The sequence below is a fragment of the Acipenser ruthenus genome, chromosome 25, assembly GCF_902713425.1.
Source record: "Acipenser ruthenus chromosome 25, fAciRut3.2 maternal haplotype, whole genome shotgun sequence".
NCBI lineage: Eukaryota > Metazoa > Chordata > Actinopteri > Acipenseriformes > Acipenseridae > Acipenser > Acipenser ruthenus.
In genome coordinates this window covers 5,694,407-5,712,674 of record NC_081213.1, presented here as the reverse complement: position 1 = coordinate 5,712,674, position 18,268 = coordinate 5,694,407, and the positions used below count along the sequence as shown (strand labels likewise).

The 18,268-nt window shown below is 41.9% G+C and overlaps 2 protein-coding genes across 6 annotated transcripts; both read right to left on the bottom strand.

Moving 5' to 3' along the window:
* Nucleotides 1-642: 642 nt before the first annotated feature.
* LOC117413926 (zinc finger and BTB domain-containing protein 18-like) lies at nucleotides 643-6,060 on the bottom strand. 4 transcript variants are annotated; one of them, XM_059000199.1, is made up of 4 exons: nucleotides 5,986-6,060; nucleotides 3,500-3,721; nucleotides 2,243-3,104; nucleotides 643-2,082 (listed from the first exon to the last, which is right to left on the bottom strand). In XM_059000199.1, exons 3-4 carry the CDS (start codon nucleotides 3,078-3,080, stop codon nucleotides 1,097-1,099), a joined length of 1,824 nt encoding a protein of 607 aa, XP_058856182.1. In that variant the 5' UTR covers nucleotides 3,081-3,104; nucleotides 3,500-3,721; nucleotides 5,986-6,060; the 3' UTR covers nucleotides 643-1,096. The 4 variants fall into 4 exon arrangements, with proteins under 4 accessions (XP_058856182.1, XP_034762193.2, XP_033879281.3 ...); XM_034906302.2 differs by having other exon boundaries at nucleotides 5,903-6,047; XM_034023390.3 differs by lacking the exon at nucleotides 5,986-6,060 and adding an exon at nucleotides 5,630-5,854.
* A 931-nt stretch (nucleotides 6,061-6,991) lies between these two features.
* Nucleotides 6,992-16,026, bottom strand: LOC117962570 (membrane progestin receptor alpha-B-like). 2 transcript variants are annotated; one of them, XM_034906304.2, is made up of 3 exons: nucleotides 15,917-16,026; nucleotides 14,852-15,019; nucleotides 6,992-11,871 (listed from the first exon to the last, which is right to left on the bottom strand). In XM_034906304.2, exon 3 carries the CDS (start codon nucleotides 11,842-11,844, stop codon nucleotides 10,786-10,788), a length of 1,059 nt encoding a protein of 352 aa, XP_034762195.1. In that variant the 5' UTR covers nucleotides 11,845-11,871; nucleotides 14,852-15,019; nucleotides 15,917-16,026; the 3' UTR covers nucleotides 6,992-10,785. The 2 variants fall into 2 exon arrangements, with proteins under 2 accessions (XP_034762195.1, XP_034762194.1); XM_034906303.2 differs by lacking the exon at nucleotides 14,852-15,019.
* Between the last annotated feature and the right edge of the window lie 2,242 nt (nucleotides 16,027-18,268).

The following is an 18,268-nucleotide window of genomic DNA, read 5'->3' as shown; positions in this document are numbered from 1 at the left end:
AACGTCACAGTGATTATTCAATACAAATGGCATTGCTCTTCCCACAAACAGGTTGGGCCAAAACTGGGCTGTCCTGTAAAATGGGCAATATTTTCTTGTTTCATTTTTGAGGCTCCCAACAGGTCTTGCCTGTGCCCTGGACTGGAGGGAGTTCCTTTTGTCCTAATGGGGTCAGTCATCAGTGTTTATTTGTTCAGTAATAGCAGGTTAGACTGGAGTTTAGCATTACATTATTTATAAGAACATCTTCTAGTATGCCTAATTAAATGTGTATTAAATTTACATATATATATATATATATATATATATATTTTTTTTTTTATTCCAATACATTTTTTTTTTCTAGGGGAAACTTTGAGCAATGGTACCATGCTTAACCTGCATCTGTAAAAAGTGCAAAATCAAATACATTCAAAAAACAATTCTCAGGGTCACCATACCAAACAGACAGTAATACCAGCATGACTCTGCATGAGTCTCTATGGGGCTCTACATACCTCCTTTATTAAACCATTACACCAAGGACACTCAGAGAAACCATTCAACTAGTCTGTATGATGTCAGATACAGACGTCATTGTCGCTATACACATTTTTAAAACCAAGACAAAAAGGACTAAAACACAGAAGATGAGGCGCAGACTTTGTTTAGTTTCATATTTATTTACTGTATGTTTTTCACAGAAAAATCAATATCACTTTTCATCTCCCTCCATAGAGGTAAAGAGCAGCTGTCAAAACCTTTTAAAGAAGGAGGTCAAACCGAATCACTGCAACTACATTGAAAACGCTGCAAGCTTCCCCTACTCCATACAGGGGCAGTATATCTGCTCAAGCTTAAGCTCATTCTCAGCGAATCAAATCCCTGCTTCTTAGGTATGAATGCTGGAAGAATGCAATGTGTTTAACTACTAGAAAATAGCTTACAATAATAATAAACATAGCCCTAGAAGTATATACAAAAATAAAAAACTAAAGAATAGAAAGAAAAAAAAATCACATTTGATTTTTTTTTTTTTACCATCTAATCTGCTGAACTCGTCTGGAGTTGCCTGCATTCCAAACACACAGAGATGAGTGCAGTGCCAGCTCCCACTCTAGGGCCAGTCCTCTCTCAGCCCCTGGCAGTCCATGTAGTGCAGTATCAGCTCTTTCTTCAGCCTGTACTTGGCCCCGCAACGCTCACACGTGTGCCGGTGCTCCATCTCGTGCTCCAGGAGCTGGGTGGGGTTCTCGCAGATCTGGAAGCAGGCCTGGCAGATGGCCTGCGGAGGGAGGAGGTGCGTGGTGAGGTGGTGGTAGTGGCCGTTCTTGCGGTAGCTGGCATGGCCGCAGAACTGGCAGTGGTAGGAGGCCTGGCCCTCATGGCGCGCCTCGTGGACCTTCAGCTCCCGCCGCCTCACGAACTGCTTGCCGCAGTGGCTGCAGGAGAAACGCTTCACCTGGCTGTGCGTGGCCTCGTGCTCCGTCAAGTGGCCCCTCTGCAGGAAGGCCTTGCCGCAGGTCCTGCACACGTGGTTCCTGTCCTCCGAGCGCGGCCGGCCCACGCTCTGCAGCAGCATAGGGCAGCGTGGCCGGTGCGTTTGCAGCATCTTGACTCTCTTGAAGTGCTTCCCGCAGGTCCTGCAGGACTGCTCGGGGGTGTGCTGGTCAGGGGCTGGCGGCACCCCGTCCACTTCCAGCTCCACCTCCACGGAGCAGGGCTCCTGCTTGATCGACCGGGGCAAGGTCTGGAAGGGAGGTGAGGGGCTGTGCTGGAGCTTCCTGGGGACCCGCCGTCTCCGGGCTGGTCTCTCCCTCCCGCAGCCCAGCAGGTGCTCCTCCAGACCCTGGCTGGTGTCGAAGCTCAGCTCGCAGCGAGAACAGGGGAAGGTAGAGGGCATCCTGGGGCGGGGAGGAGACAGGGGGGTGAGGGCCGGCTTGGGGAGAGGGGACAGGGAGCCTCCTTCCTCGGTCTTCAGAAGCATGCTCTTGCCAGCCCAGGCCCACTGCCTGGAGCCCCCTGCCCCTGCTGACACTGCCTTAGGGGAGGAGGAGAGCTCCGGGTTCGACTGGATTATTAGGGGCAGCTCTGGGAGGTTGCCTGAAAAGAGGAAACAAAAATATAGACTACAGCAGCAATAATACTATAAATCACATGTGAGGAGCCAATCACTGTGAAGGATTCGTGAGAAACATGCCTATAAGATACCTGCAGCTAAATGTCTCCCCCTGTTGCCTGATGTGCTCCCTACCTCTCTCACCTGTGTGTGAAGCAGTGCCAGTGCTGGCAGCTCGGGCTCCAGCCTCGGAGCTCACCTGCACCACCTTGATGCCGTGGAGCGCCAGGAATGCGGGGCTCTCGGGGGCCTCGCTCTTCAAAGGGGCCGGGGCTCTGCTGGGGGAAGGGGAGCGGGGCAGGGAGGGTGAGTCGGAGCTTGAGGTGGAGGAAGAACAAGAGGATGACAAAGGAGAGGAGCAAAAAGAAGAAAAGGAATGGTTCTTTCCTCCCTCTGCCATGCCATCCACCTCTCCCTCTTCCCCCTTCCTCCTCTGCATCTTCTCCCCGGAGGACGAGTAAAGAAAGCCCGGCTTCCAGTCCTGATTCAGGGCTCGGACAGCCAGGCTCTGCCCTACCACCTCCCCCTCCTCCATCTCTCCCTCTCCCTCTCCCTCCGGCCTGCGAGACTCCACTCCGTACAGAAGACCCTGCACTCTCCCGTTCTCCCGTGCTTTCAGTAAAGCAGGGGGGGTGTCGTAGAACTCCAGGAAGGCCATGGCTGCCCCCAGCTCGGGGTCGGTGTGGCCCCCCTCTCCCTGGGGCCCCTGGTACATCATCTGCAGGATGGCGTCGAAGTGCTGCGGGCTCACAGTGGAGGAGCTCAGGGCGTAGCTGCAGTGTGTGCGCTCAGCCAGCACGGGCTGCGTGACGAACAGCTTATGGAAGAAGCCGCTGCAGGCCGCCAGCACGGCCCTGTGCGCGCGGAAGTGCACCTCCCCCACGCTCACGATCACGTCACACAGGAAGCCAAACTCCAGCTGGGCACACAGCTGCTGCATCACATGCCGGCAGTGAGAGGGGGAGGGGGGGGAGGAGAGCATCGCAGGGGGGGACTGAAACAGCACCTGGGGGGGGAGAGGGTTCAAGTACAGGCAGGAACATATGGTCACAATATTAAAACTGGACCACTGGTTTAGCTTTTTTGTTTTTCAGATTTTCTAGTAAAATATTCAGTTAACGTACAAATATAAAGTCAGATTATTAATACCAGATAAGTTGATTCATTTTTAATATATATATATATATTAGATAGGATATAAACATATCCTTTAATATACACAAATAGATATAAATACTCACACATCAGTTATCCATGCATATATACTTTCATGTGTCAGATTATACAGCCTAAAAGTGATAATTGTGTATTTCACCTTTTAACTATTAGATTGTCAGAATTTGCAACACCCTTCCTAAAACAGATTAACAACTAACTAAACTAAACTCACTAACCGCTTACCTTTTAAATCCCTGTCCCGACTCCAGATGTGCATGCAAGGACCGTTCTCTTTCTGCCTGAATCCCAGCAGACAGGCAAATCCTGCAGTGGACAGCAGGGGGCTCTGCCAGCACCAGCTCCGGACCCTGAAGGGACAGGCACACTCACTGGCTTGAAGCGAGGAGGAAACAGGTAGCTGCTGTTGGTGTTGTAGGAAGTGTGATCAATGGAAAATCCAAACAGCTACAAAAAGGGAAAAAAAAGCAAGAAAATGCAAGTTTAGTCGTGTCGCTCTGCACAGGCCCTCGCCTCTACATTGTAATCTATTCCAATTCCTTCGAAGGACAGTTTAGAGACAGAATAAATTGATGCGATTCATCATTTGAAGCCAATTTAATTACCTAATACTGACTTAAATTTAAGTAATTTGTCACCACTGTGAGAAGTTCATTTTAACAGAACACTGTTAATTGCAAATTTGATCAATGATGCGTTGGAATTGGAATTCATTCAAAGGGATTGGGAAATGGAATTGATTTTAAAAAGGCATTGGAACTGAAAAAACTTAACTGACCCCCAACCCTGTTTAGAATCACTAAGCAGGAGTATGTGTGGAATTCACCAGGAATGGTGCAGTAAAATACAATAACAACAATATTATTATACCTACTCTGAAGGGAAATCTTGACAAAGTAGGCATAAAAAAGCTTATGTTGCAGGCAATTTTTTTCTGAAAACTTTTCCAAAATTATTTTGCGTGACAAATGACGTGTAGGGCCTACTGTACAGAACCAGACTACATTATAAAGGGTTAACAAAAAATAACCAAACTAGTGTCAAGGAACGCAAACGTTTCTAGTACGAATAATATTTATGTCAAATTTGTAACAAATAAACGTTTTGTTGGTTTTTTCGTCCTCGGCTTCAGTGTCTTCAGGACCAAACGTAGCGCGAGGGGTGCCACAGTTTAACCACAAAATGGTAGCGTGGTCGGTTTCTATAAAAAATAAATAAATAAACTGCCGATTTCTAGAAATGATTATTTGTTCGCGTTTGTTATTAACACAAACAGTTCATTTACGTTTACATGGAAAACAATAGGCTATAAGATAAATATAAAACGCTACTAACGAAATTAATCTAAATTGAAAAGCCTAACATGTTACATTAAAACTTAAACTTGATCGATGATAAAATTCGGTTACTAGTAGCGTACTGAAAGAAAAAATCTGTGGGCGAAAAAATACGCGGGTTTTGTATAGTCTGTAATTTTATAAGTTTTAGTTTTAAAACTACAAAAAAAAACCATTAGGCCTACATTTATCGCCTTGTTTCGGGTGGTTTTAGTTTCTTGCACAGTTGGAGGAGACGCCATTCCCGGATAAGTAAGCGATCTCCACAAACACACTCAAAAACACAACGGGGTCCTGCCGTAGCCAAGTATACACAACACAACACACCCGGTCTGCGTTTGATACAGGTATACCGCTGTCTCTTTGTGTTCGTTTTCCTCAAACTTGGTCAAATAACCAATATATAATATCACGCACATTGACTATTAAAATATATTCGAATGAAACGGCAAAAAAAAAAAATGCCGTACACGTGAAACGAATCTCGTTGGATTGTAATACATTGTATATATATAAAAAAGTTGCATTATACAAAATATGGCTTTGTTGTTTTACAGTTACAGACCGTGGGATGGATTCTCGCGAATAAAAACAACAATATCCAACTGCTAATGTATAACCACAGCAGCTACAACCAAAGCGACTGCTCTATGAATGGGACAACATGAAACCGCAGCGATTTCACTATGAGGGTCAACAACACGTCGCAGCGAACCAAACTACAACACAAGATACTACAGTTACATTGGGTCCTGCGTGGAAATAACAAAACACAGATGCACGGCTACAAACTTAATTTAGCACACACTAGGAAACTGCCACTTTGCTGCCAGAACGACTACTACAGAGGTCTGCGCTACTTAACACATACACTCTTACAGCGCTGCAGCTAAACTATAAAAGTTGTATCACAAGCAAACAGCGATGCAACAAGGTTGTAGTGACAGTTAGACAAATTGTCTTAAGTATATATTTTTTTTAAAATTGACACATCATTATAACATTCTATTACACGCACCCGACTTCAAGTTTTGCCACTACAATCACGTTGTCAAACGCCATTTTGGTCTAACCCCCCCTGCTCAATCCCAACCTCTGCAGCGCCCCCCTCCCTCTTCAATTCACGTCCTTGCTTTTTCCTTTTGAACAAATACAGAAAAAAAGTGCGTGAAAAAATGCACGCGAGTCACTAAAAAAGCACGCATCTGCACACGCGGGCGTGCACTCAAACTAGACGCTGGTATGATAAGCATGAATGACAAAAGTAACAATGATATTGAATAAAGTGTACCGCGAGGTTCGCTCCTGTGACGGTTGGTTCGTGGGGTCGAACAGCGCTCCGTGACGCGAGTGCAGGGTGCAGCACTAACTTACTCAAGACAGAAGGAATATGCGGGGGATAAGCCAAATAACGCGAGCCTCCACTCTGGGATGGGGGCGGTCTTTATAAAGACACGGTGGTTTTTACAATAGACTGCCGGTCAATATTCCCGCCCGCCAGTCTGTGCTTTGTAGATGTTTTAGCAACGCGTGTGCTGTTTAATTCAGTATATGATTTGAATAACGGGGTACGAGTCCAGTTGACGATAAAGTGTGTTTTTTTAAAAAAAAAATTATTCCGTGCGTGTGCGCGTAAATAATTGCAGTCAGATTGCATCTTACTTTACGGAAAGCTTCAGACAGCAATAACTACAGTACAACCTACTGACAAGAAGGGAAAAAAAAAACGCAACATGTGTACATTGCATTGTAAAGTCAGGAGCTAAACACTGTACAGTATCAGACAACTGGCGATTGTGTTTGATTTGATTTTATTACAAATCGGCCTTTAGACGTTAAATACACCATTGTATCAACGTCATTTTTCTCAATAATAATAATAATAATAATAATAATAATAATAGGTTTTTGTATCCTAATATCTTGTTGGGAAGTAAAAATAATACAGAAACAAAGACTGCAGGTGTTTGCAAGTGTTAGGGTTCCAGCACTGCGCGTTGCAATCTGGGACATGTAGTTTACAGCGTTGTTAAAACGAAATGATTGACGCTTTTAAAATAAAGCCCGGTATGTGTGTAGGCATATCCTGTTGACTATTGTGTGTATTTATATTATCAACGCTGCAAAACATACATGGTGCTGCTGTGTAAGGATACAAACCGATCTGCACGCCACATGAAGTCAGTAGGCTTACTTTCCGCTCTGACATTTATAGGTGAAACTCAGCTTATATGTACCGCTGTAAAGTTTAATAAGAATAATTAAACAGATCGGCTAATTTAAATGTGACGACATTTCAATCTGATACAAGCCACATGGCTAGCCGCATTCTCCTGGTGAAAAAAAATGTCTGTTAAAAAAAGTGCACACAATGCAGTAGATGATTCTAAACATTTATTTAAAATCTGTTTCTCATTAAGAAAACGCATGGCAGTATATGAGAGCAAAAACAACACACATTCAACACACACTGGCCAACTCCATCCCGACTCTGTGCTGACTAGTAATCATCCTGTGCTGATCAAAATGAAAATCCATTTCATTCCTCTTATTAGCTTAGCTTCCCATTGAGGTTCTCTCACCCACACTGTGCCACAAGACAATAAGCAGCACCATGCACACAATCTCTTGACTCTGTATTTTTATATTTTATTTGGGAGTTACTGTTTATTTTAAATACCATGCTCACTGCCTTTTTTTTCTTCTTCCTGGTATCAGATCACTTCCTATGCTGTAGGTCACATGGTTTAATTCCACTGGACTGAGCTTCAGCAGAGGAAGTGATCATGTACCAGGAAGCAGCAGCAACCTTTACTTCTACAGCTAGAAAGAGTCCAAGTTAAAGAACCAAAGGATCTTCAACAGAACAAAAGAGTGTCCAGTGACAACACAGCCAGTGCTAATGAGAGCGAGGAAACAGATTTCTATTGATATGTATTGAATTTGAATTACACATGTAATTGCATACTTGCATTTATACAATCTATGCAAACAACAGCAATTTATTCATACTCACATACTTCTTAATACTTTTTTATTCTGTATTATTAATCTTAAATATATATTATTTGGCAATCTGTTCTCTGTATTAGTTCATTTTTTTATTATTTGTGTCCCTGGTATTTATATATGATTTTAAGTTAAGTACATTGTATTTGGTGGCACTATCCCCTGGCAGTTGGAATAAAGGTTGTGTTTACACTGTGTTTGTTAGATAGCTTGGTTTTCATTTGAGTTGCTAAGCTGTAGCTCCAAGGTTACACTCTGTTATGACCATGTCATATATTTACTGTATATATAGTACACAGTACAGTTAGAATAAACTGATTAGCCATATAAACATGTGACATCCACAAAGGGGCCAAGTTGTAAAGAAATAGGGCTAAGTGGCTCTGCCCATTTGTACTGTATCAGGACCAGGCTTTTTTTAAATGTGTAAGTCATGAAAAAGGATCAAGCAAACTGATCCCAACCAAAGAGACCTGACTGAGACTGTAACAGTGCAAACACAACCCTAGGTCCAGACGTTCCCTCGTCCTAATCTCAGACCTGCCATGGCACACAGCCAAGATTCCTCTGAAGATTAGCTGTTAGTGTATCCTGAGGAATTCCTTTCTAAAACGGATTGAGACTGCTCAGTTGCTTCCCAATTAAAAAAAAAAAAAAATAATCAAATACAAGTTGAACCGACAGACTTCACTAAAGCCTTTATCTTTCAAGGTGATAGATGCAGTACAAGGTCACTTAAGGGTTAACACTGACAGTCTGGTTAAAACACATACACACAGTACACACATGTACTCGGCAAATACTTGAACAATATTCATTGTACATTTAGAGGTTTGAAAGTTTTTTAAAGACACTGTTAACTTACTATGAATAATTCCACGATCACACACATGCAGCTTTATATATTGAAACACCAATAAACAGGTATTGTATCATAGACATTTCCCAAATGTTCTGTCGACCCACAATTGTTTAAAAGAAGGATGAAACAAGTTATTTAAAGGGTTAAATGTGCACCTATGCTGTGTTCAATTGAAATGACCCTGTACCAGGAGTTTGAGAAATCAGACCGCTGGTAAATCTGCTCTGAACGGATCACATTTATCACAGCATGACTAATCTGAGTCTGTACTAACAGGAGTTGTTCTTGCAGCGATACAAGTCGAACATTTTATTACACATCATACTCCTAGCTCCAGATCATTTCAGAAACACGCTTCATTGCAGGTAGTTTTGAACCCCAGGACTGGGTGAAGCACAGCTGGTGCTCCTGTTGGCATTCATTTTAAAGCCAGTGAAAACACATGACAGTTACCTTGAATACATGCTTTTTGAAACGTAAAGATAAGTGCTTGTAAGTCTAAACTAATGCCTGTGACACAAACATCATCTCCAGCAATCTAATAACCGGTAACAGCCACACACACAGTTAGAAGCAATGTTCTTATTCCCTTGAAAACTGTTTAAAATGACTTGGGCCTGCCAGCGCCCACTCATTCAATAAGGGTTGCCAAGGCAACAGCAGTGAGTCAGACAAACAGACAGCTCCTGCGGTGCCCGCGCTGGTTTGCGTCAGAACTGAGCCAGTAATAAACAAAATGGGAAACTAGATTAACCCAGGGACCCTTCAGACAGGATGCGAGACACTCATCAGGGTTCAATTAAACAGGTCCTTTTCAAATTGTAAATTCATATTGAAGAAGGTAGTACCGCAATAAACAAACCAGACTTTCTTTCTGCTAACAGGCTGTGTTCTTTTCATAACTATAAAACACTCAATGGTGTTTCATTTAGAAATACGAATGAAATGAAATGTTTCCTGTGTTTTTTCGATTCTTCTTGGCGATCAGATATTTTTATGCATGTGGCATTCAGGTGTACCCTTCCACAACTTCACCACAGTATTTGTGCATGGTTTTACTATGCTTTTACCATCGTTTACCCTGCTTTGCCATGTTTCTTAATATTCTTTAACATACCTTGCAATGCTTTACCATGCTTTCACTGTGCTTTACTTTGCTATGCTTTTACTATGGTAAGCTTTTATAAGGGTAAGTTCAAAACCTGCAGTCAAACATTTTCTATTTTAACACTTTCTTCAGTTTCTTCTTCAGACCTTACTTCCAGCACATGTTTGGACCTGCTTTATGGTGCCAGGTCATGTTACATCAAACTTCACTAATTAAAAAAACAAACATATTTGATCAAATCTTTCATACCTTTTTTCCTAGACAAGCAATGATATACACACAATCTGCATGGGGCTGCCCTTGTAAGTAATCCTGAAGCGGTCACTCGTATTCTAAAAACATAATTCTAATCGCAATGGACACAGGAATATGTATGTATTACAATTAACAACTGGAAAACAAAAAAGAAAAAACGTACACATTCAAGGTCTGGTTTGTATATTTTGGTCCCTTTACTGGATTAGTTTGTTTGCAGTTTGTTTCACTAGATACCCAAGACACAGATTCTGTATTGTTTTGCTAAACATGTCAGTTGTGTTCATTTTAACCGTATCTTCTACCAACAACAACCGTTTATCCTTCTATTATCAAACCCATTAACTGTCTTAAATATCAAGCTTCACCTCCAGATCAACAGAGCCGTCCTGTGGAGCTCAGGGAGCCATATCTATCTCTAGAGCCTTCCACTGGACTGCATTACACTAAACTGTGACTGTTTAAATGTGTTGATGGAATTCACCAACCTAGAAAACAACTCACGCAATGAAAGTCAAATTCAGAGACTGTGTGAGTTAACCCATAAAGTAAGCATAAGGTGCTAAGATAAACCGTCTGAGCAGTAACAAAGCACAGAAATAACATAGTGAATCTATTTCTCCTATGCTATCTCTGAGTTTAGTGAACGGCTTGTTGTCTTAAGGGCTTGTGAACAGGTTTTGGAGTAATATGCTCAACTCACGCTTGTACATATTTAAAGGCAGCACACCCTAGTAGAAAACTGTCTGATTGTAACGGATCATTTTAGAAACACAACAAGGTCACTATAAAAAAAAAGGGGAGTGTGGGTGCAGGGCAAGTGGATTTATCCAGCTGTGAAGAATTCTGTATGGAATCTGTTCATCCTGGCTGAACTGCTGGTGCAAAGCGTCTGATCTCAATCCGACGCGTGCAGCACATTCTTTATGTCCAGCTTGACTCACTTGTCTTTGCTGCTGATTATACTGCAGACTTTGCGTCTGGCATAAACAGCCGTCAGGGCACTGCTGAGCGCAGTGGCTGCCAACAGAGCCCAGATGAGGAACCCGGATGAGTCCCCATGAAGCCGGCTGTACAGGGGCCGTCTGGCTAGGTAATCCAGGTGCGAGGCCTCGATCTGGGCGAGCGTGCACAGGGCCAGAAGCACGTGGAAAACCTGGTGGCCCTGGCCCAAGAAGTTGCACCTCCCTGGAAACCACATTTCAGGCAGAGGGTATGTGAAGAACAAAGCACTGGCTAGAAAGAACGACACCTGGTAAATGTGGTAGGAGACCGCCTGGTCGCCGGCACAGGGGAAGCAGCTGTATATCCGGAGGATAACGGGACTGATGTCCCAGACATAGGCCAGGCCCGAAGGCACCACTTGGCCCAGCTTGCGGACCCACTTGGGTAGCATGTGGCTTTTGTACTTGCCTGTGCAGCAGCCGGCACAGGAGAGCCACGACAGGAAGGCAGCGGTGGGCAGGAAGAAGCCCTTGACCTGGGTGTGCCAGCCCTCCTCTATGGCATAGTAGAAATGGACCAGGGCGCTACCATACTGATAGACGGCCACCCCTGTGTAGTCCAGGAAGAAGAAAGAGTAGTGGCAGAGCTCCGACTTGGCTGACAGCAGGTGAGCCAGCGCACTGCAGGTCATGTAGGTGAAAGAGGACAGGAGGAGGATGAACAGAGGCCAAGCGTGGGGGTCCCACAGGAAATCCACGCTTTCAGACAGCTGGCTGAACTTCATGAGGACCACCAGAGCTGCCAGGAGATGGCTCCACACGTTGATCGTCTCGTTGTGGCGCTGGAAGAGGGACAGGAAGTAGTAGCGCCAGTTCTGGTGGCTGGGGCGGTAGCCGGCGTTGATGTGGCGCTCCCGGAAGACCCTGGGCACCTCGCTCTCTCTCAGGGTGCAGGGCAGGGAGGGGGCCGCCTCGTCCAGCATCCTAGGGATCCCTCGCACCTGCTGGAGGCTGATGAACAGCCGGCCCAGCTGCTCCATGGCGATGGTTGCCATAGCGGCGGCTGCAGCAGTTTCCTGTTCCTGTTCAAACGAAAAACACAAAGGGAACAAACAGTCACCCAGAGCAACACATTTGGCTACCTGTAAAGTTCCAGATTACTTTCAAAATTCTCCTGCTGCCTACAAGGCCCTTCATCACACAGGTCCAGAGTATCTCTCCAACCTGCTGACCTGCTATGTCCCTGCATGCAAGCTGAGGTCCTCTGACTCAGGCTTGCTTGTTATACCCAAGCAAAAGTGCAGCACACTCAGAGAGCGCTCTTTCAGCTTCATGGCCCCGACTCTTTGGAACTCTCTCTCAGCTTTGGTGTGTGATGCTCCCACAGTCGCTCGCTTCAAATCAACTCTCAAGACCCACTTGTTCTCTCTTGCTTTCAATGCTCTTCAAGCCTGACATCTGTTATTAGCTGTTGTCTAAATTGCTGTTTCAGGTTTTCCATCTTATTCGTATGATTCTGTATGACACACGCATCCACAATGTTTAGAATTCACATCCTAGCCTTGTATTTAATGTGTTATGCATGTATTTAATGTATTTGCATTGTAATATGCCTGTATTTAATGTATTTCCATTGTTTTTTTTTACTGTTTGTATTTAATGTACTATGCCCTGTATTTCACTGTATTTAATGTACTATGCATTGTTCCTCACTATCTTGTAAAGCGTTTTGTGATGGTGGTCCACTATGAAAGGTGCTATATACAATAAATATTGATTGACTGATTGATTGATTTATACACCTGCCACTTCATTCACAATGATGGAAACCCTTTGAAGTTGGCAGACAGTTCAGAAGTTGGCAAAATGTAATTGTGTGAATTTTTTTTTCTTTTTTAAAGATATGAATGGACAGGGATATGAAGCCTCCGGTTTGCCCAGGTCTGTTAAAAATCAATTTCAGTCTGTGGGGAATATATCAGAAAAATGTTCCCAGTTGCCAATGGATCAGCCTCAAAAAAAACCTCATTCTAATCTTCAATCTTTGGCACCATTGAACACAGTCACTCCAAAAATAGTGCTGATGTTACTAAACCCTTAATTGGCACATCAGGCTCTAAATGTCGCTGTGATGTAAATGTTCAATACATCTGACCTAGTAAAACTCATACATGGGGTCTAGGTGGCACAGAAAGTAAAACCCCCGAACGACAGGGGGTATTCAGGTCTGGATTGAGCATACAATGAAATGTCTCTGTGTATAGAGTTTCATCTCGAGTTCAGATGACATGCACCCTCACACTCCTCCTGAATAACAGGTTCTCACTATCTCTAATGCTGAGGGTGTGTCCTCAAAGCAGGGGCTGGTGGTAGAAACACATTATATAACTTTTATGTTTTCAAACAAACAGGGTCACTAAAAGTGGTTGAAAATACAAGAACAATGATCGCTCAGTGCAAAACACAACATGGAAATGAGAATGATTTAGCTTGGATGGAAAGGTGTGGCATTGAACTGTAATTGTTCAATAATACGGTAGAATAAAGGTAACCCTAGTATCAACATGTGCAATTACATTATTCTAAAGAGCCGATGCTTTGTAGAGACTGCACCTTAAGGGTGAGGATATTGCTCATTCTAGAAAGGACAAAAGAAATGTTCCATCATGAATCATACCTTATGACAATTCAGGCTAAATTACCATAGAAACAGGCATGTTCACAAACAGTACACTGACTGGCCAAAAGATCATAGAATCTAGGCAAGCTATACTGTTCAGCTATCTATACTAATAGACACATGCATGTTTTCAGTTGTATATTACCTGATATTTTATTAGGATCGCACCTCTACTAACAAAACCTAACCTATATGGAGAAGTTTTAATGAGTTGTCACAACCAACATTGTGTTATCCATGCAAAACCATCACAGATTCCCTCAGCCACAACAATGAGGAAACTTTATGTGCAGCTCAGCCTACCTTCTGATAACATCTTTCCATATATTAACCAAATCACTCAATGAAATTGTTAGTATCCTGTGTGCTTTAGCAGTGGCATTTGTCCCGTCCTCGTACCCTGATTCAATCACAGCAGATCAGCGATCCATAACCTAAATGGCTAGATCTGCACGTATTTGATGTCTAATTCTGAATTCCTTCTCATCAGCCCCTGATGTCTCTGTACAGAAGCAGAAGACAAGCAGCTTTACCTATCTGATGGTATTGAAGATACCATCATTTATGCTGATCATTGCAAGATTAAAGCCCACACTCTCCCCTAAGACTTGCACAACGAGCACCGGAAAAGAGCTACAATGTTGTGCAAGGTTCCCTCAAAGCTGTTCCCTCATAATACAGTGGGGTGCAGCTGCTTCCCTGTGAAAACTTCATTTGTCAATCTCACTGAAAATATCAGAAACATGGACAATAAACATAGTGTATCTAACAAAATAGTTCCATATGTGCAAACAGATAACCTGAGAATAAGGCATAGAAACTGAGAGCTTCCTTTAACCTAAAGCAGTACCAGATATCATGTTTTACAATTAAAATACCTGTGTGCTATAACATGTGTTTCTTTCGAAACTGCACATCTGAGACACATATGTAGCTAATGGAAGTGCAAAATGGCTACGATTTATAGAATAATTTTTATGCAATTGATTCCATGGTACCGTAAAACGCTCTAATCCAGCTGTGGCTTGTGCTGGTATAGGCTGATCAAATCAATGTCTTAGACAACTATTGAGACTAGAAGTTTTTATGAATGCCATACAAAAAAGGCAATGATACTTGTCATTGAAACATCTGTGTAAAATGTCCCCACTGTACGTTTAGTTTTAGTAGTATATAATTTTTTTTCATTTTAAAGGGCAGAAATGTTGTCTGGCATAACTATAACTGTACACTCACATTCCAATCTCTATATGTACTGTAATAAAGATCAAATCAACACCATACAAGCAGACGAACAAGAAAATCAACATTTTATTCTTATTATTTAGCAAACACCTTTATCTAGGGTGTGTGAACTATGCATCAGCTGCAGAGTCACTTACAACAACGTCTTGCCCGAAAGACGGAGCACAAGGAGGTTAAGTGACTTGCTCAGGGTCACACAATGTGTCAGTGGCTGAGGTGGGATTTGAAGCAGGGACCTCCTGGTTACAAGCCCTTTTCTTTAACCACTGGACCACACAGCCTCCTATGTGTCCTTCTTGTCAAGCCTGTTGGAACATTCCAGAAATGGCTTTTCAGCTGATCAAGTTTCCCAAGGTACATTTACACAGTATTTTGTAGTTTCATCATACTTTTATATTAATACTTCTGTACATGGTTAGTCATTTCTTTTTACAAAGCTGCCCCGTAGCTCTGAGGTTTCCTGTGATCTTATGGTACAGTAAACATCCATAATCAGAATGAATTAATACATGTACTTGCTACCCTGCCTGAAGACGATAAAAGAAAAGAAAAAACAGCAATGTTTACAGCGGGCTACATCAATTTAGAAGTGCTAGCTAAACAGATTCATCCCTTTCACTGTGTTTTCTACACTGTAACATGATTAAACACCACAGGACCCAGATGACAACTCTGATGAAGCGGAGCGGTATGTAGTTCAATCACAGGTCTGCCTGAATTTCAAACACAATGTCCTATTGAAATTCTGCGCAATCTCGGGGGGTAAACAACACAACTAAATTGTCAAGTACGAGGCCACAGACACAAACGTACAGTGTGGATTCCAGTGCTTGTTGTCAAGGAAACGTGCTGGTTTTAAAGCGATTCGCTTTTCCATTTGCCAGATTGTAACATGATTTTAATTTTAAAAAGAGTTATTTGCATAAGTATACGAATACCGCTATTTAACGACGTGCTGGTTGGTGATGCATATTGAATTTAGGAAGCCAGTTAAGCACAAAACATCCCATTTTGACTTCGTCTTATTTTATTGTTTATGCCAGCTGCAAAACCAGATAACATTCCCTGCTTTAATTGTTTGCATCTAGTATTCAACAGAAACAATATCACAAAATGACTACAGTTTTAAAGATGAGGTTTTATCTGTAAACTTTTTTTAAAAGCCCACAGTAAAATAGCATTTAAAATGATAAATACGATACCTTAATAACAAAGGAAATCTTCTCCGTTTAAGAGAGCGTTAAGATGCAGCTGGTGGTACCGCTTCCACTGGAGCAATGTGCTCTACCTCTTAGCTATGTGTGTGCATTGAATAACAAGAACGAAAAACGATTTAAAAAAAAAAAAAAATGACAGCAGGACACGCCCACTGTTTCAAGTATCTCCGCCAGTGAACTTGCGTTTTTACAATGTAATTTATGTATTTAATCTAATGTAGCCAATAGCGTAATGAAAGTAGGCGGGTTTAAAATTGTTTGTACAGTTAGGCGGTGTACACTGAAAACTTAGGTATTGATTAATAGTTATTAACTGTGTGGGTTAAAACCGTATTTTTCTCAGAATGTATAGTTTGTTTTTTTTTGTAATGTGTATTACAGAGCTCTCTAGTCAACTTATTTGCAGTGCAAAACTCGGCAATTAATGTTTGTAAAAACTCGCCTGACCGCACCCAGTAGACCGGAAAAGTGAGGGGGAAATAGATAACTAGAAGCGTTCAATTTTTTTGCATTTATACAGATTACCTATCTTTATATCTCTTCCTTTAAAAAAAGCAATGCATATACAGTGTGCAGTTTCACCAAAATTATTAACCGTTTCATGCATAACATAGTGATAATATAATATGAAAAAAAAATTCTTTCCGGGGCCTCATTAAAAAATGGGGATCCTTTTATAGCTGATCATGTTTCTGTCCATCCCTATGGGACACAATATCAGCTGAACAGGATATCTGCCTTCATTTTGCACCAATAGTGGGAAATATGACCTTAAAATTAGCAAAACTGCACGAGAGGAACTGCATGGGATGCAATACACATGAAAGGTGAAACAGCTTCCATTAGTATTTCATTTTTGGCAGTCACTTGTAGGCCAAAGACCCAAAGCGCAGGGTTCTTTGGCCATTTTCCATAGACAATAATAGACATTTCACAAAGCTTGTGTTTCTATTTAGTAATCTCAATAAGAACCACTAATTCTGCATCCATAATAAGCCCAAAGGTATCAGCAGCTTTAACGTCTTGTGAAGATTGCGATGACGTTGCAGGTTCTTGTATTGGTTTGTATTGTTCTGTACTCTATTGTGTTACGTTACACTAAATTACCAGCCCGATAGTGCAATGGCTTCTTGGCAGTGGCTGTTGGAAAGTCTTATTCAAGCTGATTCATGGAATATTTTACAACTGAAAACCACAATCTTATCCAAAGCAGTTTTGCAATATCCTCAGAGTTGTCACTTAGCTTCCTTAATAAAAACCCAGTCGATGTGAGCTACTGAAATATTATTATGATGACAGTCATTCTCAAAAACCAATCAAGTAGAACAAATGGCTGTGTGCCAATATAGATACAATTCTTAACCACACTTTCTTTAAAACACTCTTTAAGGTTTTGTGAATAGGCTTAGTGTTTGTTGTGATCTATTTGATGTGCGGATCATGTTATCCGCCAAAACCAGCTTCATTCAAAGTATAGAATTGGTACAAGACAAACAGTGGCTGTCCTCCCATATACATATATATTTTGTACATGAACATACTATTTTACTGGAACATTTCGTTAATATACCTTTTATTTGAATAATCGATTCTAATTTTAAAATGAATCCACAAATTATTCATAACTCATTTTAAATGCATGCTGAAACTACTTTCAGCAGTGGGTGACTACACTGACCCCTGGTGATCATTTGTTGTAATTACATTGCTTATTTCTCTGTTCCTGTGCACAACCCGTGCAAGGTGTCCTGTCTTTCTGCATGGCTGGCAATGGGACTTGGACAAGTGCATTGTTCTAATTATTTTTTTAATACACTGCTAACATTTGACTTGTTATATTTCCTACAGATGTCAGGACTGCCCAGTCCCTGACTACATTCCGGCGCCTCCTTAAGACTCACCTCTTCAAAGAGCACCTGTAGAACTCCTCTGTTTGTATCCTGGGACACTACCCTTCATGTAAATGTGCTTTATTTTGCTCTTATCTGCCCCCTATTTTACTGCATTTAATCCTGTACTTCAGAATACTGTAATCTGCCAAGTGTAACCTGTAGTACTTTGTATTTAATCACATCCTGATGTAACTATCACTATTTAATCATATCCTGATGTAACTATCACTATTACCTGCTGTATTATTGAATTGTGGTTTGTCAAACTTGTACTTTACTTGAACAAAAGTTATTGTATTTCTTGCTCTTATTGTATTACTTGTATTGTAACGCTTGAAATGTTTTTGCTTACGATTGTAAGTCGCCCTGGATAAGGGCGTCTGCTAATAAATAAATAATAATAATAATAATAACTGATATGGTCAATATCGGTTACGAGGTTATA